This window comes from Lissotriton helveticus, chromosome 5_1 (genome assembly GCF_964261635.1).
Source record: "Lissotriton helveticus chromosome 5_1, aLisHel1.1, whole genome shotgun sequence".
Classification (NCBI taxonomy): domain Eukaryota; kingdom Metazoa; phylum Chordata; class Amphibia; order Caudata; family Salamandridae; genus Lissotriton; species Lissotriton helveticus.
Genome location: NC_136065.1, coordinates 263,065,283 through 263,088,271, shown reverse-complemented (window position 1 = coordinate 263,088,271; position 22,989 = coordinate 263,065,283). Strand labels below are relative to the sequence as shown.

The following is a 22,989-nucleotide window of genomic DNA, read 5'->3' as shown; positions in this document are numbered from 1 at the left end:
TATCCAGAGCTACTCAGTATGTCAGTCGATCCCCCGGTTCGTCTGCCTCTTCGGGAGGACCTTCTGTCGCAGCAGCAGGGGACGGTCCTCCACCCGGACCTGTCCAGTCTCCACCTCCATGCTTGGAGATTGAGCGGCGACAGTTGAGGCCATTTGACTTGCCTCCTGAAGTCTGTAATGTCATTCTGGCAGCCAGGCGTCCCTCCACAAAGTCGGTATACGCCTGCAGGTGGAACAGATTTGTGGCATGGTGCACAGCAAAGGCTGTGGATCCTCTTGCTGCCCCTCTCTCTGAGGTTCTTCTCTTCCTTCTTTCTCTTGCCCAGCAGGGCTCTGCCCTGGGCACTATCAAGGGCTACCTTTCTGCCCTTTCAGCCTTTCTGAGGCTGCCTGATCAACCTTCTTTGTTCAAGTCCCCTATTGTAAATCGCTTTCTGAAGGGCATCACACACACGTTTCTTCCTGTTCCGTTTGTGATGCCTCAGTGGGACTTAAACCTTGTTCTTACGTTTCTGATGTGCGCTCCCTTTGAGCCACTTCACAACTGTCCTCTCCGCCTTCTTACTCTGAAGACTGCTTTCCTGGTTGCCATCACCTCTGCCAGGAGAGTGAGTGAGCTCCAGGCTCTTTCTTGTACTCCACCCTTCCTTTCTGTCCATCCGGACAAAGTTGTGTTGCGTACTAAGCCATCTTTCCTGCCCAAGGTTGTCACAGCCTTCCACATCGGGCAGTCTATCACCTTGCCAACCTTCTTTCCGCCACCGCATCCCTCTAAAGAGGAAGAGCGGCTCCACCGTCTGGACCCAAAACGTGCGCTCTCATTCTATTTGGATCGCACACGCCAGTTCCCGGTGGATGACCAACTTTTTGTTGGTTACGTGGGCGCTAAGAAGGGGAAAGCGGTGCACAAGAGGACCATCTCCCGGTGGATCATCTTGTGTATCCAGGCATGTTACTCCTTGGCTAAGAAGGAGCCCCCTGTCGGATTGCGGGCTCATTCCATCCTAGCCACGGCGACTACAACTGCCCTGGGCCGGGAAGTGCCCTTACAAGACATCTGTCAGGCAGCTACGTGGGCATCGCTGCACACGTTTGCAAGACACTACTGCCTGGCAGCCAAGTCCGGAGGGATGGCTTCTTTGGCCGTTCTGTCCTCCAGGACTTTCTGGTGTGATTATTGGTTCGCAGACCCACCACCGGGGTTGGTATTGCTGGGGTATCTATTCTAAGGTAAGGAATCTATCACTAACGTGTCTCTTTCAGATGCACAAGTTACTACTTGTGTAACGATATATCTGTAAGAGACATTAGTTAGTGATAGATTCCTTACCGACCCACCCATCCTCCCCGTTCTGCGAACCGATATCTAGGGTTATCCCCATTCAGGGCCCTAGTTTCAATGGCACCAGTGTTGGTTTTTAACATGGCTCAGCGCTTCTGGCGCGGAAAAGCTGTGTCTAAGAACTGACGTCAGCACGCGGAGGCGGCGTATAAGTACTCCGACGACGTCATCACGGCGCCGACGACGGACGCGGAGCCGCAGACGACGCCTACCGACGCGCAAGGGTACTGCTACGCAAAAAAATTCCGGATCCAGTCTGACGCCTGGGGATATTCTAAGGTAAGGAATCTATCACTAACTAATGTCTCTTACAGATATATCGTTACACAAGTAGTAACTTGTGCTTTAGATGCTCAGTCATCCAAAAGTTGTATTGTGTAAATGTCCTTTAGGTGTCAGTCATGTGTTTAACAACAGACTACCGAATGTGGCTGGCTATATAATATATTTGGTTGATCTAAAAAGCCCATCATATCTGCTGAGTAGGTCTCTGTATTGCCTAATTGTGGAGCGGAAGAGAGCATTAACAAGCATTGGCATAGCCAATAGGTCTCGCCTTTGGGACCTTATAAGTGTTTAGTTTTCCAGCACAATATCCTTGGTGCAACAACATTAACTGTTGCATGGCTAAATTCTTATAAGGTCCCAATGGCAAGACCTACTGGCTATGCCAATGCTTGTTGAACATGAGCGGGGGCAAGGTTTACTGCAGTTTACTAGTAGCACCAGTGGAGAAATATACCAAGAGGTTTATTCAGAAATTAGCTTAACTAGAATGCCATGTCTGCAGACATGAGTGGCCTCAGTTGAATTCTTGAAGTTACCTTTATGGCTTTAAAAGTGATCAACAAATCTCAGCCCAAAAAAACTTGGTTTGGCTCCGTTAACCAATAAGCAATTGTAAAACCAACAGGTGTTCATGGGCTTTCAGTCTTTTGGCTTTGTCAATGTTAGTTTGGTTTTGTCATGGTCTTTGTAAAACTTTACGGCTTAAAAGGTAGAGAGGCCTGGCTCAGCGGGCATTATTAAACATAAATTAGATGTTTATGGCCTACTCTGTCTGCAGATCGGTCAACAAAGTGCTCGTGAAAAATACTGTTTGTTAATAATTGATAGAGGGATGTGTGAGGTGCTCAGCCATGCACAGCAAAGTGAAAAGAGAAAATACAATTCATTTACCTTGCACTCATGGTAAATAGTTGTATTTATTTATTTACTTACTTTACTCCTGCCCTTCGTTTGTCCGAGTCCACTACCCCCCCCACCCTGCCTCTCCCCCGCCCCGCAGCACTCCCTCTGTGAGCTGCCACTGCTCTTTTACTTACACTGTTGTCTTTTTTACATTCTAGAGCAGGTGCACAAGTAGGGCAAGCTGCGTTGAAAATCTATTTGCTTATTTTTATTCCTATTATTTCTTCCTTTGCAGCTTAGGGAATGAGCTAAGCATTCTATTCATTGCTTATGATTTTTCAATGGAGGCCCCCTAAAGGAGAAGGAATGGCTTCTTACCTTTAATCTTAGTTCTTATTAAGAGGAATTTCCATTGAAATTATTAGCAAACGTCCATTCTGCACGAGAAATAGTATTTGATTTATACTTAACAGTTATTTGCTGCATGAAAAAGAGTCAACTGCCACCTTCAGAGCATTATGGGGCACTGGAGGTCTAGGTGCTTAAATTTCATTGTCATTCTTACGTAGCTGCACCCTGTACAGCTATATTGCCCTGTCCTCCCTTTCATTCCCTTTTAAAAGGAATAAAAAAGTTTTGCGAAGGATCTCACTTTATTTTCTTCTGATGATGTTTTTTAAGGCTTTATGGGCCAGATGTATAAAGAAAAGTGTTTTGCGATACCCTAATTGCGAATCTGTGCAAGTCGCAATTAGGGAATCACAAAACGGCATGTTTGAAAGTGTGTAGTACACTTTCTACAATTCCTAAGGGGTCGCAAATGACCTACCTCATGAATATTAATTAGGTAGGGCGCAATTTGCGACACCCTAGGAATCGCAAAAATCACAGTGGGTGTTGGCCTGCTTAGATCAGCATACCACCATGTCTGTGATTGCTTTTAAATAAAGCAATCAATTTTTTTGTAAAGCAGCCCGTTTTCCTTAAAAAAAAAAGAGATGCTTTGCAAAAAGAAAAATGAAAAGTGTTCTTTGAATTTTTTAAGAACAGGCAGAGGGTTTTGGGCTACTGCCTACTCTTAAAAATGCTTTTACAAACATTCGCAAAGGGGTAGGGGTCCCATCTACTTGAAGTAGGAGGTAAAATGTGAATATTTTGCGACCGCATTCACGGTCACAAAACATTCATGCATACCGTTAGGATTTGCTATTTGGAAGGGACGCCCTAAACACACCCCTTCCAAATATGAATCGCAAACCCATTTTGCGATTTGGTAACAGGTTACCGAATCGAAAAATTGGATTTGATTTTTTGCAACCGCAAACGGACCGATTCTGCGAAAAGGCCCGTTTGCGAAGGAGAAAAATGCTTGATGCATCTGGCCCTTAGTATGGTTTCCGTCTTTTAAAGTAAGTTAATGGAATTGGCAAAATAGCCTGTTTTTAGGCTGCTACATTATTCTTTTGTGTCACATATACTTCTTGGCCTTTGCAAAGTAATGAAAAGATATTACAGAAAATGTGATTTTGAAAAAAGTGTTCTGTGATGCCTGAATGTGGGCTGGTCTAATCAGTCCTGATTAATTTCAATGGAGATTGCCCTTTAGGAGAACTAGAATTACAGGTAAGAAACCATCCTTTTTTTTAACACTATATTTTTTTTAAACTTTATTTTTCATTTTTTCATGACATTAGAACACCAACATTAAAGCATACAGCAATATGTAAGCCCCTTGAAAATGGAATTGCAATGCTCGGGCCACACAAGGGGCCTTATGTAGGTGGTGTAATACCGGTCGGTAACGGTTAAATTCGGGAAATTTCACCGTTACCGACCGGTATTTAGGGATTTGAGATGTAGGTGGCAGGCTATAAGGATTCGGTAATTTACAGATTCGGTAATTTAAGGAATCTGTAAATTACCGAATCCTTAAAATACCGAATCAGTAAATTACCGAAAACTGATATCCTATGTAGGGAGCACTCAAGTGAGTGCATTTTTCATTTAAGGATTCGTTATTTACCGCCAACTACAAGTTGGTGGTAAATATCGAAAACCTTTAAAAAAGCAATTTTGTGCTTTTTTTAAATGTGCCATGTGGCAGACATACATGCCCTTAGGGCATGTATGTGTGCCACATTTGCACACATGTACGATTCAGGGGTGCAACAGGGTGTCAATGTGACAACCTGCCACCCTTGAATATGTTCCCCCTATTACCGATTCGGTATTTACCGAATCGATAATACCGAATATTACTGATTCGGTAAAAGTTACCGAATTTTTACCTACATACTATTTACCGATTTTCAAATACCGAATCGGTAAAATTCAGTATTTAAGAATCGGTAAATAGTGATTACCCACATATGGCCCAAGGTCAATGTGACACCCTGCCACCCTTGAATATGTTCCCCCTATTACCGATTCGGTATTTACCGAATCGGTAATAGTGAATGGCTTCCCATTCATTCCTACTGGCCTCCAGGCCCATAGGAATGAATGGGAATTACCGAATCTGTAAATACCGAACCTGTAATACCGAATATTACCGATTCGGTAAAAGTTACTGAATTTTTACCTACATACTATTTACTGATTTTCAAATACCGAATCGGTAAAATTCAGTATTTAAGAATCGGTAAATAGTGATTACCTACATATGGCCCAAGGTCTTTTGAATTCCACAGAGGTGCTGGTTTACATTGCAGTATCATGTAGGACTTCAATTTAGAACATTTCGCCTTGGGGCTTGCACGTGCAACAGCTAGTCACCCAATCCCTCACTCTTTTGGTGCTCCTCCCTGCCCGTGTCGCTCCCACCACTCTCAGATGTACTTTGCTTGGGCCCTCCCTCTCCTGCTGATAGCCCTGCACTGCATAGTTCTCTCCATTCCTTTAGGTCTTCCTGTAGCCCTTCATCCTTGCGTGTGAGCTTCATGTGCATTTCCTCATCTAACGCCCACTCCCTGATATCTCTGAGCCACACATTACCTCTGGGCCTCTCTGCCTCATCCATGTTATGGCCATCCTATGTCTAGCCAAAACTAGCATCAATTACAGTAATTTATAGGGCAGGTTCCATTTTTTAGGCCTGCATGTGTGGGCCAGTAGGCATTGTAATGGTTCCTCCCTTAGCGGAAGACCTGTGACTGAGCGTACCCTGTCAGCCACCCATGTCAAGAAGTGTCTCACCACAGGGCATTCCCACGCCAGGTGGATAAAGTCTGCCCTTTCGGCAGCGCACCTAGGACATTGACCATCCTTGTTTTGGGAGATGCGTCCCAACTTCACCGGTGTAAGGTAAGTATGGTGTAAAACATTGTAATGTATCAGTTTGAACCTAGCGTTACAGGAGACTGTGTGCTTGAGATTGCAAATGGTCGCCCAACCCCTCACTTCTAGTTGTGTGTTGAGGTCTCTCTCCCAGGCAGCCCTTGGCGATGGTCAAGCGCAAATGTTATGGCACCCAAGATAGCCTGGTATTACTCCACAACTTTGACCCGCACTCCTAGCAAAATACTACAAAGGCTAAATACTCAATCTCATCTTTGTCAATCAGGACACCATAAAAGTGCTTCTGTCCCATTCTACTTGACAAATTAGAACATATTCTCGTTCCCTGGACGGGCCCGGCCCTGCTTAGAAACATAAATAATCTTAACACATTAATACAGTGTAGAGAATTTAAGAACCAACATGTAAAACTGAATATTTTAAAACATTCTGTAAGTCTGAAGGAATTTGAAATTGGAGGCTAAAAATTAAGTTTCTATCCTCAGATTTATTCATGGGAACAGTACAAGTGCATCAACCAGAAAATAATATAAATGGTCAGCGGCCTCAATTGAATTTAGAAAAGCTCCATCCTTTCAATTACAATTAAAATTTTGATTTTTCTCATATGTATAAAGTAAATACAATATTTATCATTTGTGTATTTGTTTGCTGAATGCTAATTCAGGATTTTTATGTATATTGTTTTACATTTCAAATCATCCGAAATGCTTAGGGTGGGGCCACCCTTCTAGTAATGACTCAGTGGGGGCTCCCTGGATTCCAATAATAATTCAGTGGGGGTCCCTGGGTTCCAGTAATGATTAAGTGGGGGCCCACAGAAGTCAAAAGGTTAAGAACCACTTCTCTTGATCGTATGCTTGAAAATATAAAATAGATATTCACATCTTTAGATTCATCTGATGCGACCTGATAAACTAATTTCTCACCCAAGGATTTTTTTCTGGGCTGTTTAAAGATTGGACAAATTAACCCACATTCAAAAACCCTAATCTCAAGATAGGCTTGTTGTCCAACGTGTAACTGATATGTAACTTACCTTGACAATGGGAAGCCATCTACAAGTGCACTGCAATTCAATTTATATCATTGGTGTCGTGTAACATCTACTTGCAGACTACTATTCTGCCTGTAGTCATGGTTTCATCACAGAAACAACAACAGTGAGTATGCAGAATGGTATACACTACATATTCAACAAATTATACAACTGTTTACTACTACCTGTAGACTCGTTCATCTTAGATAGTCTAGAAAACGGCATGGCTGCTCTTGGTCAGGGTCTGAGTTGGTTGACAGTTTTTTACCAACAAACTCCAAGTGGTGGAAGATTGGGAAGATATCTCAGGAAGATCTGACATGTTATGATGTCACCAGGGCTTGATTGTATCCTCTGCCTCATTCCCCCTGTATAAGAGGTCACTGAATGTGATCTTAAAGGATATGGGTATCTCCATACACGTGTATGTACATGACACACCTCTCCCTAGAAATGAATGCATTTGAGAACATCTGCACTCTTTGCGCTTAACTTGACAAACTGCCTACATGGATGTCAGAGTAGTTCCTCATGCTGAACCCACAAAAACAGTTCCTCCTTTTCACACCCTCTCATAGGAATAATATTGAATCATTGCTACTGGGCCTGTTGAAATCAGAATACTTTCCCCCCTCTATCTAGACCAGTTATTACTTTCCCCCCTCTATCTAGACCAGTTAGAAATGGTATAGTAAGTGCTTCAAAGTATTCACTTGTGCCGCTTAACGAAAAACTCAATTTTCCTGGCTGACTGATTATGACCATCAGAAAATTTAGCTTGTCATCACTATTGCTTCATATAAAAGCAATGATTATTATAAAGTATGCTTCCTCTTTTACAAATATAATCACTTGAACAATGCACCATACTTACTGCCCTAGGTGTAAGGTAGGGCCAGTCTGCGGTAAACAGGATGTCTTCTAGGACTCTTAAGAGTTTCCCTTTGCGGGATGTTAGTGTATAAGGCCTCGATGTCGAGGCCTAAAAGAAACTCAGTCCCTGGATCAAAGGGTAAGTCCTTCAGATGTTGCAGGATGTCAAGAGTATCCCTGAGATATGCTGGAAGCTGCTGAACCAATGGTTTTAGATAGAAGTCGCAAAATTGAGACAGAGGTTCCAGCAAATATGGAGTTCTCAGCTGTTTGTTTACCAAAAATTCAGCTTTGTGATCAGAGATCCAATCGTTAGAACGGGCCTCCTCCACTAAGGAAATAATCTCGCTTGTTATTTCCTCCGTAGGGTCCCTAGGTAACTTCTGGTAATTTCTCTCATATATATGTACTCACCTACATATATATGTTTTGTTTGTTTGTGTTGTTTATGTTACCCCCTTCCCTATGTTTCACCCTGTGCGTGGCTACGCCGGGGTGTATTGTAAGCAGACCCGATGATGAAGCATGTCGCACACAATTTTGTGTGTTAGTGAGGGCAGTTTTTTACTAACACTGTGTGTGCTTCCGCATGCTCTATCTAGGTCCTTTTTCCTCTCTACCCCTTTTAGTGTGTGAAGGAGTGGTGATAATGTACCCACGAAGTAGACACGCATGCAAATGTATGTCAAAAGTAATCGTGTGTAAGAGAGAAGGCAACTTTAGACACAGGAGTATATAAACTGCGGTGTTACTGCTAGGCCTGTCCTGACCATGTGGCAGTGTAAGTCTTGTGGACAAGTGTTATCCATTCACTAAAGGTGGGCGTTCACTCTTTTCCTGATTAGGATAGGAACTTGATCATGATAGAAGATTAGTTCATTGAGAGTTGGTCCTGAAGAATTGCCGCAGATCCTTTTGGATAATAAAGGCATGAAACATGTAGACCTTTTCATTGACTAAGCAACCCATAGATAAACGACCGTACAAGCACTATTTAGTGAGACAATACCAAAATCATTTTCTACTTGTATTCTCAGTTCTGTTTTTAATCTTATCATAGACCCCACTAATGAATAAAAACGACCAGTAGGGTTCTATGTTAGTTTTAATCACCCCTTACCATACTTCCTAAACAGTCCTGTTGATGTCCTCCAACACTAGGGATATTTGAGTTGCACTGTTGACAACCTGATATAAGATCTCCAGCAAAGAGCCCCTTTGTGGGGCCTACTGGGCATTGCAGAACCTGCCCAAGGAGGAGCATGGCCTGATGATTAAGCATGCGAACTTAGGGTGGGTGAGAGCATTGGTTCCACTCAGCACATGCTTCCAGTGACCTTCACGATCTGAGCATTGACTACCTGAACTAGGATCGAATATGGAGTGGTATATTTGATTTCTATTTGAATACATTTGGAACAGCTTATACTGGAAACAAATCTCTCTCCACCCTTCTGATTCATGATACTGATGTGTGGGTATGCCATCTCGGTCATCTGCAATGTATTGTTTGTTGCATCATTGAGCGAGCACAGCCTTGCAGTGGACACAGTTAAGGATTACTTGTCGACCCTTTTGTCTATTTGTTTGCCTGGGAACCTCCCTTTTTTTTTTAAGCCAGTGGTTGTGATACATTTTTGGGGGAGACCGCTGATACTTACCTGACACGCCGCGCCTGTCCTGGGAGAAGCCGCCACCGCCGAGAGTCATTCTGCCAGTAAAACCACGCCGCCGCTCCGGGAACCACAACACCCGGCAGGCCTCGCGGCGGCGCGTTGGGTGACGCGCACGGAGAGCGCGAAGGGCTGATAAAGCAGACCACATACCGGCAAAGCGGGGGAGACCGCTGATACTTACCTGACACGCCGCGCCTGTCCTGGGAGAAGCCGCCACCGCCGAGAGTCATTCTGCCAGTAAAACCGCGCCGCCGCTCCGGGAACCACAACACCCGGCAGGCCTCGCGGCGGCGCGTTGGGTGACGCGCACGGAGAGCGCGAAGGGCTGATAAAGCAGACCACATACCGGCAAAGCGGGGGAGACCGCTGATACTTACCTGACACGCCGCGCCTGTCCTGGGAGAAGCCGCCACCGCCGAGAGTCATTCTGCCAGTAAAACCGCGCCGCCGCTCCGGGAACCACAACACCCGGCAGGCCTCGCGGCGGCGCGTTGGGTGACGCGCACGGAGAGCGCGAAGGGCTGATAAAGCAGACCACATACCGGCAAAGAGGGGGAGACCGCTGATACTTACCTGACACGCCGCGCCTGTCCTGGGAGAAGCCGCCACCGCCGAGAGTCATTCTGCCAGTAAAACCGCGCCGCCGCTCCGGGAACCACAACACCTGGCAGGCCTCGCGGCGGCGCGTTGGGTGACGCGCACGGAGAGCGCGAAGGGCTGATAAAGCAGACCACATACCGGCAAAGCGGGGGAGACCGCTGATACTTACCTGACACGCCGCGCCTGTCCTGGGAGAAGCCGCCACCGCCGAGAGTCATTCTGCCAGTAAAACCGCGCCGCCGCTCCGGGAACCACAACACCCGGCAGGCCTCGCGGCGGCGCGTTGGGTGACGCGCACGGAGAGCGCGAAGGGCTGATAAAGCAGACCACATACCGGCAAAGCGGGGGAGACCGCTGATACTTACCTGACACGCCGCGCCTGTCCTGGGAGAAGCCGCCACCGCCGAGAGTCATTCTGCCAGTAAAACCGCGCCGCCGCTCCGGGAACCACAACACCCGGCAGGCCTTGCGGCGGCGCGTTGGGTGACGCGCACGGAGAGCGCGAAGGGCTGATAAAGCAGACCACATACCGGCAAAGCGGGGGAGACCGCTGATACTTACCTGACACGCCGCGCCTGTCCTGGGAGAAGCCGCCACCGCCGAGAGTCATTCTGCCAGTAAAACCGCGCCGCCGCTCCGGGAACCACAACACCCGGCAGGCCTCGCGGCGGCGCGTTGGGTGACGCGCACGGAGAGCGCGAAGGGCTGATAAAGCAGACCACATACCGGCAAAGCGGGGGAGACCGCTGATACTTACCTGACACGCCGCGCCTGTCCTGGGAGAAGCCGCCACCGCCGAGAGTCATTCTGCCAGTAAAACCGCGGCGCCGCTCCGGGAACCACAACACCCGGCAGGCCTCGCGGCGGCGCGTTGGGTGACGCGCATGGAGAGCGCGAAGGGCTGATAAAGCAGACCACATACCGGCAAAGCGGGGGAGACCGCTGATACTTACCTGACACGCCGCGCCTGTCCTGGGAGAAGCCGCCACCGCCGAGAGTCATTCTGCCAGTAAAACCGCGCCGCCGCTCCGGGAACCACAACACCCGGCAGGCCTCGCGGCGGCGCGTTGGGTGACGCGCACGGAGAGCGCGAAGGGCTGATAAAGCAGACCACATACCGGCAAAGCGGGGGAGACCGCTGATACCTACCTGACACGCCGCGCCTGTCCTGGGAGAAGCCGCCACCGCCGAGAGTCATTCTGCCAGTAAAACCGCGCCGCCGCTCCGGGAACCACAACACCCGGCAGGCCTCGCGGCGGCGCGTTGGGTGACGCGCACGGAGAGCGCGAAGGGCTGATAAAGCAGACCACATACCGGCAAAGCGAGGGAGAGCGCTGATACTTACCTGACACGCCGCGCCTGTCCTGGGAGAAGCCGCCACCGCCGAGAGTCATTCTGCCAGTAAAACCGCGCCGCCGCTCCGGGAACCACAACACCCGGCAGGCCTCGCGGCGGCGCGTTGGGTGACGCGCACGGAGAGCGCGAAGGGCTGATAAAGCAGACCACATACCGGCAAAGCGGGGGAGACCGCTGATACTTACCTGACACGCCGCGCCTGTCCTGGGAGAAGCCGCCACCGCCGAGAGTCATTCTGCCAGTAAAACCGCGCCGCCGCTCCGGGAACCACAACACCCGGCAGACCTCGCGGCGGCGCGTTGGGTGACGCGCACGGAGAGCGCGAAGGGCTGATAAAGCAGACCACATACCCGCGTCGCGGGACGCGAGCGGGACGCCCGGGGCGAAGCCCGGGCAAAGGGCGGGCCCTCTACGGCACGAGGAGGCCAGGCTAGGCCATTCCTCTAAAATCTACCCTTGTGCTCCAGGGAGTAGTTCCTGTTACTCCATAGTCAGTGGGGGTGTAAAAGCCTTTTTGTTGACCGGCTCCAAAATCCTAGCTATCCAGACGGGGGTCGGTAAACCGGCCATATAGCTGACATCGATTCACCCTGGAGCTCGGATAAGGAAGGGGCTATTTCTGCAAAGCGGACAGCAGATAAAACATCTTTACGAACCAGGAAACAAGTCCATTGGAGACCTGCACAAGGCATTGACGTAAGACTTTTGTTTTAAAATATTGAGACTAATACCTTGTTATTTTATTGAGTTGTGGGTGTAAGACTATCACACATCTTGCATAATAATGCCTAAAAAAAATCATCGTTTGGTATCTGAAACACCTAAGAACACTATGGAAAACTATCTTGTCCAAGTGGTTAATCAGATAAACAGCAAGCGCAGACAATCATTGGGTTTGTCCCAGTCACCTGTTCTCCATTCCTTGAGCCCACCTACTTCCTCACAATCAAACGAGTCCTTGCTATTAGACTTTAATAGTGATGTTCTTGAAACAGCCCCCTCAGCAAATGTTAATATTGACATCAGTACAACGAATGTGACGGATATTGAACAACATGCGGACAACGAGTTAGATGCACAGGTTGTCATCGAGGTTGTAGACAATGATGAAAAAGAGGAAGTGGTGGATGAAGTACCTGCAAAGCAGTCTGCAAGGGCAGTCAGAGCCTGTCGCAGATTACAAAACAAACGTGGAGGGCCACGCTCAGGAAAAAGCAAGGCTATACCACTGCAAAATCCAAAAAGTACCCACCAGAACAATGAGGAGAACAATTCGAGGGAAATATTGGACGAGGACTTAATGTTACGAATAGCGGAGCTGTTAGAAATTAAAATTCAGACAATTATCAAACCACTTATTAGCAAGATTGATAAACTTTCTGCAGAGATAAAGAAATTGGGAGGTATTCAAAATGTATTAACAGATGCCATAGGAAATGTTTTAAGTAATGTCAATAACGGCCATGATTGCTCAAAGGAAGATAATGAATCTGGGTCAACATCAGATATTACGCCACCAGGGCCAATTCTTTCAGAATGCCCACAAACTGGCCATATCGTTCATGACCTGCCATTAGAAGCCCCTTTTGTTCAACTAGTTGATCCATCACATGACACAGTGCCCCCGGCGATAGAAGATAACTCTACACAATTTGTAGTTGAAGCATCACCACTAGTGTTAGTGTTAGCTAATACACCCATCCTATCACCGGGTCAAATTGAGTCAGCCTCGTCGCTAACAAGCAAGGCATTATATTGGCTGTCAAATAACCTGCGGATAGCCCAGGGGGGGGAACAACGGCTGGCTGACGAAATTAAAATGGCAAGGAGGGTTGGATGGATAGGGAATAAACAAAAGAAATGGAAGGACGACTGTGTGATACTAACTTTCGCAACTCCATCTGCTCTTCCTGATATTCTATCCAACATACTACCACCACAAAGAAGAAGTAGTTCCATAATCCCCCTCACATTGGAATTCTTTTATAATGATTCGCAAAAAGCCAATAACCATAAGCCCCTGAAGCCAGCTTGGATAGCGAGAGAAAATGGATGGGGTGGGGGACCTACAATGTGTGATACGAACCATGTCTCCAAAGATAGGACTGGCCCATGGCAAGTCAACCAACACAATATTCCTCGTCATATTACCCCAGGACAAAATTTGAATCTAATGGGTAGACGAGGGCTTGGTATACCACCAAATAACTGTGGGATTTTAGGTACTGTTGGTTACAATGGAGGATGGCCAGGTATGCAGCAGCGTTTATTGCACCCTAATACCCCAGCACCTATAGGCAATGGTAATTATAATGGAGGATGGCCGGGTACTTACCTGAATCCACCGTTTCCTATCACACCTACACCTAGATGGAATGTACCTACAAATGGTTGGGGTTTTGGGGCTCCATCTTACAATTGGGGAGTTAGTACCTCAAATAGGTTTGACGCCCTAGCTGGTTTATCCGATTGCGATTGACTTGATGGAGGGGCTTTGACAATGTCATGTGGTGCAAATCATATACATTCTGGTTTGCCCTCTGTAGTTGCACCAAAACAGATTGTACTTGCCGAAAACCCTCAACAGTTAATGCATTCCGTAGACACAATGGTGCGAACACCACATCTAGATGTAAATGGACCAATGACTCCGCAGCTGGTAACAAAGGAACCAGGGGTTTCGGAATTAACAAAAATCATTTGTTGGAATATTGCAGGTCTAAAAAAAATCTTTCAGATCCGGCCTGGCATGATTATCTGGCTAGTGGGGATTTAATTATGTTCCAGGAAACCTGGGGGCTTGAGAACTTTTTTAAGGTTAACTACAGATCCTTCTTCATCCCCGCAGTAAATACAAATGGGGGAAGACCTTCTGGCGGCCTAACAATTTGGGTAAAAATTACAAGAGGCCTGTCCTTTAAGCAAATTGATACAAATAACCCCGACCTGTTACTACTTGAGTTAAAAAACACTATGGGCTGCAGCATTTACGTGATCAATATCTATAGTAGACCACATCGATCATGTAGAGAATCATCAGTTGTAACCCACTTGAGTAATATTGTGACAGGGTTTGATCAAAATGCAAAAATAATTATAGGAGGTGACTTCAACAGAGGTTTTGAACCTATCATAGGTTTAGAAGACATCTATAAGGACGAGGACGGTGCCAACAATATTCCTCTAGTTGATACAAATTATAAAGCACCCTGTACAGTGAGTGCCTTACAACTATTGAACTTAACTCTAGAATCAGCCCTACGTGCCTGTAATGGGCGGTTGCCATCAGACTCCCCCAGTAAACCAACATTTACTAGAGGGGTGACCCACAGCCATTTAGATTATTTGTTGGTTTCTTTAAATCTATGGCCTATGACCATCGATTTAATGGTGGATGACCGTACAGAGAGTGATCACTATCCCCTGATTTTATCTGTCCAGACCCAGATTTTCATAACCCTTGATAAAAGTGTTAGTAGCATAGTATCCTTGCCACAGGACCCTCTAGTGGCAAACAACCGTAGATCCCTGAAGTGGCCAGTGGTATTAGACAATACAAAAATCATTAGTCAAATCTACAATGTATTTGTGAGGCACATGTCTGCCCTCTTAGGGAACAGTACTGCCATCCAAAGTCCGCTTTTGGTAAAATCCCATGAACATCTAATTAACCAACTTGGTGAGATCTTGAGCAGGGCGGTAAAGGGATCACAAAACGCCCGGAAAAGTAAACAAGCCGGGATTACTTGGTATAACCAGAAATGCCGGAAAGCTAAAACAGATCTAATCACAGCGGTTAGGGGGGATTCAGTGAATATTGTGAGAACTAAGAGAGCTCAGTATAAAAGAACCTTGCAAATGGCCAAAAAAGAGTAGGATGAAAGGGTTTGGTCAGATCTGCTGGATGCATGCAAGTGCAGAGACCAGACTTCCTTCTGGAGCCTCATTGCTAGAGGTACCAGGGGGGCTACGGAATGCAAAGATAAATTTCTAGAGGAGAAAACATGGGTCGAGCATTTTACCTTGCTTCATTCTTGTGAAAGTCAAAGTGAGACTGAAAGCTGGGATAGTTTACAGGCTCCCTTTGTAGCCCATGACACACCTCTTGTCTTTTCTTTGACAGAAACAATTTTAGCAATCAAGGCAGTTAAGACAGGGAAAGCCCCAGGCCCTGATAAAATACCAGGTGATCTTTGGAAACACGAAAATTATATTTGGGCTCCCTACATCAATTTATTATCCAATGAAATTGTTTGTGGAGCTCCTGTTCCAGAAACCTGGAAGGGGGCGGAGATTGTAACACTGTTCAAAAAGGGTGACAGGTCAAATCCTTCACACTATCGGCCTATCAGCCTAATTGACGTGTTGCAAAAAAAATTTGCCCGACAAGTTCTTGGTCGTCTCACCTCTTGGATTGAAGAACACTTTATTTACACAAAATACCAGGCAGGTTTTAGATCAAAGATAAGCACTATAGACCAGGTTTTTAGATTTTTATGTTTAGTCTGGAAATACACGATTATAAGAAGTTCCCATATATACGTGGCATTTGTAGATTTGAAGGCAGCTTTTGACATGGTTCCAAGGGAAGCCCTATGGTAGACATTAAATAAGATGGGCGTCCCTGCAAATATCCTTCAAATTTTAATTAGACTTCATGAGAATAATTATGCACGAGTTAGATGGGGACCTAATGGTGAAGTTAGCGAGAAAATAAAAATAGCAAAAGGGGTAAGGCAGGGGTGTGTAATGGCACCTACCTTATTCTCCTTGTACGTTAATGACATTCCCGAAACTCTTTTGGGCTGCGAGCATGACTCTCCCAAATTGAGCGGCCAAGCCGTTCCGGCACTGTTGTTTGCAGACGACACGATTTTAATTTCTCAGACACCTAGGGGACTCCAAAACCTTTTAAATACTTTTAGTTTGTACTGTCATGACAAGGGATTGAAATTAATTCCTCTAAAACAAAAGTTATGACAATCAACCCTCATAAAGGTTTTAATAAGGTCTGTAAGATAAATAATGAACCTATTGAAGAAGTCCCCAATTTTAAATACCTGGGCATTATTTTAGACAGTCACGTTACATGGAAGACACAATTGGAGAACTCAAAACTAAGGCTGACCCAAAATCAGTGTCCGATTTTAAAGAGGCATAAGAATAGCCATTTTAAAGCAGTCTCACCAGCCATTGAATTATTCAAATATAAAGTACAATCATCCTCACTTTATGGTGCGGACCTTTGGGCTTATGCCTCAAAGGATACTTTTCGTGTGAGGGAAAACTCCTTTATTAGGCAACTTTTAGGGATACCAGGGGCAACACCACTGACACCAGTATTATGGGACCTTAATTTTAGACGTACAGATGACTACGCTTCTCTTCGTCCGCTCCTTTATTGGATCCGTTTATGGTCCGTTGAGGAGCTGACAGATTATAGAGAAGCATTGAAAGAGATATTGGCCATAAGGAATAGTACGCATTTGCCATGGTTAGAGTACGTCAAGAAATGGTTTGAAAAATTAGGGCTAAGTGACTTTTGGTTTGATCCTGATTCCCTCACAAATAGTTCAAAAAAGATTTTGAAGCAAAGGTACTGGGATTACATCAGAGACTCAGTGTTATTAAACCCCAGAACAGGGACCCTAACTTCGAAATTTTTCGAAACTAAAATGACTATGTATTTAGAGCCCCTTATGGATGAAATTCACCCCCCACTGGCCAAAAGCCTATATTTAAAGTTCCGGTATGGTATCTTACAACTAAAAGAAAGGACAACCAGCTGGACCTGTAATAAGGGGTTGGCCGGGGCCGCTGGCTCTGATATATGTGAGCTATGCGAGATGAGGTTGAAAGAGGATGAGTCCCATGTTTTATTTATATGCCCAGCTTACCTAAGAGCCAGGAAAAAATGGCTCAAGCCAATCTGTAAAAGGCTAGGCTTCAGACAAATTAAGGTTGGACTTAGAATTTTTAAGGGTGACACTGCACAAACGATTGTGTTCAGCCTAAGTCGTTTTCTCCTATGTGTAGCCTTGATTAGGAGGATGAAAAACCTAAAAACCTAATGAAATAGGCTATTTTACCATGTTTTTACGTTATTGGTCAGCTGCTAAATGTTGTTGCTTACTGTCCTGATGTGTATTCTTCTTTTTAACAAAACAGTTAATTTATTTTTTTATCAAATTTGAATATTTAGTGTTCTGTATACTAGAGGGGCCAATCACGATCTAGTCAATTAAGTGGATGGCTTGAAAAATGAACTGAATTTTAGGTATTTTATGCAAAGGAAATGTGTTGACATTTTACCCGCTGCTATTGCTTCATTATGTATTACACTGTAACATGATGTATTATGATTGTATGTTTGTATCTTACAAGGTTTTTTAAACCGAATAAAGATTGAAAATGAAAATGATGCATATGTTCCCTCTAAACCATTTCTCATGTAGCAGTGGGATCTAAAGCTACTCCTAACATTCCTTACGTGCAAGCCATTTGACCCATGCTCAGTTGTTCGCTACAGCTTCTGAAAAGCAAGACAGTCTTTTGGTTCTCTATCACTTCTGTGTACCATATGAATAAAATACTGGCAATCTCCCTACACATTTTCTTCCTGGACAGATTGGAGCTCAGGACTTTGCTTGCCTAGTATCTCCCTTAATTTCAATCAACTGACATTTTTCACTCCACCACAACACTCGAAGGAGGAAGAGGCGCTCCATGTGCATGATGTAAGAGAGATTAGAGTTTCAGATTGGCCGTATGAGAGCCCATCATGTCGGTGATAAGCTTTTTGTGGGGCTTACTGGGACCATCTAAGGCAAGGCTGTGTAGGTGGATAGTCTTCTGTATTAAAATCAGTTTTAAACTGGCCTGCGGGCTCGTTGTAAGGCTGCTGCTGGTTAGGGGTTTGGGAGGTGTGCCGTTTATTGACATCTGCCAGACTGTGACATGGGTGTTGGTGCTCACATTGAGGAAGTACTACTTGGTTGACTGCCAGGTCCAACAGAGGGGCCATTTGCCCACACGGTCCAGCAAAATGTCCTAAACCAAGTCGATTCATCAGAAGAACAAGTTATTTACCTCTGATAACGCTCTTTCTGGTGGCTACTCTAACAGCTGATTCCTCACATTCCTCCCACCTGCTCTTTCTGTCAAATGGACTACTGAACAAATAGAGTAAAGTTCAAATTTAGATTTTAGCACTGAGGATGCTGCTGGAGGTAGTTGAGGAAACGGACTACAGAACCCCTGTATGGTGCTTCTATGAAGCCCTGTTCTTTCATTTACGGAGGGGTATGAATTCACTAGCTTGAGGTGAGCATTGTTGAACAAACCTCCAGATCCCGTCTTGAGCCTGAGAATATTCTAAAGGTAAGGAACCTGCGTTTAGAGTAGAATTTGAATGCACCACTGGACCAGGCACAGGAGAGTAAATGAATATATTGTGTAAATCTGGGAGTGTATTGATGGAAGCTGTGTCCGAAGAACGTAAGCATTTGATAGCGAAGGAAGATATCAAAACAATGGGGATAAAAGAGTGGCTTTCTCATTTTGTGGTGGTCCACAAACTTTTGAACAAGGTGTATTTGTGTGAATTTGACTGCGTAATGGATGGATTCACATACATTTCCTTTGAAAAGTTCGTTAAAACTAGCTATAGCTAAATACTTTTCTGCTCTGGATCTCACTCCATATAGCACTAGACAGACTGCATTCCTAAAGATGGAATTGGTCATCCTTTAATATTGTTGATGGTGTTTTATTATTAGGCGGATGAAGTGTGACTTGTCAGTATCAATGGATTTCCAATGTTCAATACAGGGTTAATGAAAGGGGTGAAAGGTGTAGTGTTCTTACATGATATTTTGAGATATGGCAAATTGGAGAGGGGCATGTTGGGAATCCACAACCTATTTAGAATATTAAGGCAAAAGAGAATGACAGTGCCCACAAAATCCTTTTTTGAATGTCTTGTAGAAAATATGACCGGACATTTCAGGTGAGAAATGGAGAACAACAAACTTAATGGAACCTATCCTGATGCACCTGCAGCAGACACAAAAATTCATTTTCAGGAATGGCTATGTTCCGGTCAAAGATTGTTAATCCAGTTTACAGATAAGGCAGTTAAAATGAAACAACATGGAGCGGCAGCTAGAACTTACAAAAGGAGATCACCACTGCATCTACTTTAAATAGATTAAGGATTGGTTCAAAACCATTATTGCCAAAAATGTGTGTTGTATCGGCCTAACAACCTTCTAATACAAGTCAGAGATAAGAGTGTTATCAGAAGTGTGTGTCATTATACTTACTGACATTTCATACCTAAGCAATGAAGAGGTAATTCTATGACAATATATTTCTGTGGCCAGGTTGTACTGTAAATTTAAATAGTAACCTATACAGAAATATAATTAATATATTTGTGCCTTGTTTCCTACAGCCGGATCAGTTGCAGCAGTAAATAGTTCCTTGCCTGAAAAAGAACGGCAGCGCATTGCTGAAAGGCTGTTACGGGTGATGTGTGCGGATCTCGGAGCCCTTAGCGTGGTGAATGGAGTGGAGTTCATCAAACTAGCACAAAGCCTTGTGGACGCTGGAGCTCGCTATGGAACCTTTTCTGTGACTGAAATACTAGGCAACATGAACTCACTTGCTCTGAAGCATTTACCTCGTATGTATAACCAAGTGAAAGTAAAAGTAACCTGCGCCCTGGGCAGCAACGCTTGCTTGGGTATTGGCGTCACATGCCATTCTCAAAGTGTTGGACTTGATTCCTGTTTCATCCTAACAGCTTATCAGGTAGAATGCAACCAAATAAAGAGGTACGTCTTGGGGATCAAAGATGTGGACAACAGGGAAAATGGAGATTTCATCCATCAGTGGGTACAGAACGTTCTTTCAGAGTTTGTAATGTCGGACATTAGAACAGTTTACGTCACAGACTGCAAAGTCAATTCATTTGCCTTCTTGAAGGCGGGTATGTGCCTGCGTTGCTCTGCTTGCGCATTGAACTCTGTGGTGCAGAGCGTATTGAATAAGCGGACACTACAAGCACGAAACATGCATGAAGTAATTGAGCTACTGAATGTCACTGAAGACCTAGCAGGATCCACTGGTCTCTCAAAGGAAACGTTCGGTTCTTTACAAGAGACCTCGCCCCCACCCTGCTGGAATTCTGTTACTGACTCCCTTTTGCTTGTTCATGAGCGCTATGAGCAGATCTGTGAATTCTACACCAGAGCAAAAAAAATGACCATCATCCAAAACCTGAACAAACATTTGCTAAGCAACTTGGCTGCCATTTTGGCTCCAGTAAAGCAAGCAGTAATCGAGCTAAGCAACGAAAGCAAGCCCACTTTGCAACTTGTGTTGCCTACATATGTGAGACTAGAAAAGTTGTTCACCTCTAAGGCAAATGATGCAGGAATCATAAGCAAACTCTGCCACCTCTTCTTAGAAGCGCTGAAGGAAAATTTCAAAGTGGACTCTGCACACAAAGTAGCTATGATCTTAGACCCTCAGCAAAAGCTGAGACCAGTTCCACCCTACCAGCACGAGGAAATAATTGGCAAGGTATGTGAGCTGATCAATGAGGTCAGGGAGGTTGGAGTGGAAGAGGCTGAGTTTGAACCAACGAATAAGAAAGCCCGGTCAGCAGATGAGACACCAGACGTCCAGGAGGATGACCGATTTGGGAAAAATGAAGTTTATGATTACTTACAAGAACCTCTTTTTCAGGTCACTCCTGATCTGTTTCAGTACTGGTCTTCTGTTACTCAAAAGCATACAAAGTTAGCCAGACTAGCCTTCTGGCTCCTAGCTGTGCCTGCTGTTGGAGCCCGAAGTGAATGTGTTAGTATGTGTGAACAGACACTCCTAATCAAAAGACGGAGGCTGTTGAGTCCAGAAAATATGAACAAACTCTTGTTTTTGAAGGCAAACATGATTTAAAACCTCATATTTTACATTTGTTTTCTTGAATGAAAAAATTACTTTTCCTAATTAAGACAATAAAATTTAAGTTAAAAACACTGTGGACCTCATTGCGGATGCCCCTGGAAAAGATGTGCTTTAAAAAAATTAAAACTAGGTAATGAAAGATAACATATAATGGTAAATGTCTGTAAAGTGGGCTGACTTTCATGAACTTTGCTGTGATTTCAAAGTGGCCAATGAATAGAGGATAAAGGCTCTCAACGCTAAAGGCAGCTAAGCTCCAAAGAGACTTGAAGTGTATTCTCTCTGGCTCATTCGCTGTGGTAATGAACTATACAGTCAAACAGGCATACAACTCTGAGCGTTTGCTCCTACATTATGAACATTTGTTACACCTTCAGGGCATTTGTGCAGCCTTAATAACACTCGTTGCATGTTAGAAAGGCAGCTGCTTCTAAAGTGACAAGCATCTTCAAAATCAGGAAGGAGAGTGATTTAAACACTTGTTTTTTACATAAAAGAGGAACATTTCAAAATATTGTTACTAATAGTATCTGTCCTCACTTCCTATTTTGTGGTTTTGATATTTTTAGATAGAGGTTTTACTTTTAGATTTGATTTTAGAAATGAAAATAATGCATTAATAATTGAATGTCTTACTGTTCTGTTTTTAGAATTTAAGAAATGTCATGTTTTCTAAATCCACATTGCAGACTACTGTTTGTCATCTCAGTTTGTGTACCTTTCAAATGATCAACTTTATCCGTACAAATACACCAGTCTTGTCAAGGCAAGAAATAACTGTGTTATTTATCAGTATAATCCAGTGCATCCATCTAATAGCCAATGTGCTGTCTCAAAGAGGGCCATGCAAAACATTTAACAATTTTGTAAAGTTATCCCCTGCTTTTTCCCTCCATATTGACATTTATATAGGATTAGTTAGTAACTGAGTAATGCACTCTCAGGTGGGGTTTGCATTCTGAATTACACAATTATTAATATTTAAAAAACTTTATTAGGTTTATAAAGCAAGACATTGGCAATTTACAAATCTTAAATCTGATCTCCCCTCCCCTGGCATGCGTTACACTCATTTAAAAATAGGATCTTCAACGTATACCCATGATACTGTCAATTATAATATTGCAGACTAATCACTGTCCAATCAATCAGAGTCTTCTCTGTCGCTGAGAAAAAATAAACATGGGTCGGGGGAATAATCTCTAGGGCTTAGTGGTACCCCTAAAATAGCCCTGCATCGCTAGTCCTAATAAATCTAAACTAAACACTCTCAACCTTCCCTCCCCCACCCTCCCTCCAGGCATGTCACTTCCAATGTTACGCTGTGCTATCAATAAGCATTAGCAATACTTAGTTGGTGGTCAACAATAATCAACCAATGCAGGCTTGTACAGATTGCCATTCCAAGCTCACGTATCATATATGTGTCAAATGTGGTCTTATGATTACAGCTACATGCTGTTAAGGGCCTACTCTGTTTCCGGCAATCCCGGATCAGTGTAGTCCTCACTATCGGCGTCCGGGTCTTTCAATAATCCCACAATGTGCTCCCACGCCCTAGCTGCCCGCAGCGCCCTCTCACCCCCCGTTCTCTTTGCTAACTGTAGTCAAACTATCCCATCATATTCTGCACATTTGATGAACTCTCTCTTCCGTCTAGCTAGGCCAGGGGCCCTACTCGCTTTCCAGTGCATCGTAAT

The 22,989-nt window shown here is 44.6% G+C and overlaps 1 protein-coding gene across 10 annotated transcripts in view; it reads left to right on the top strand.

The window, feature by feature from the left end:
• LOC144754418 (zinc finger protein 618-like) overlaps nucleotides 1-21,360 on the top strand; it is a 1,175,017-nt gene extending 1,153,657 nt beyond the window's left edge. For all 10 annotated transcript variants that reach the window (XM_078642172.1, XM_078642166.1, XM_078642168.1 and 7 more), the window contains one exon: nucleotides 19,770-21,360. In XM_078642172.1, coding sequence (XP_078498298.1) covers nucleotides 19,770-21,280 — 1,511 coding nt within the window. In that variant the 3' untranslated portion in view covers nucleotides 21,281-21,360. The remainder of the gene's footprint in view (nucleotides 1-19,769) is intronic.
• Nucleotides 21,361-22,989: the final 1,629 nt, after the last annotated feature.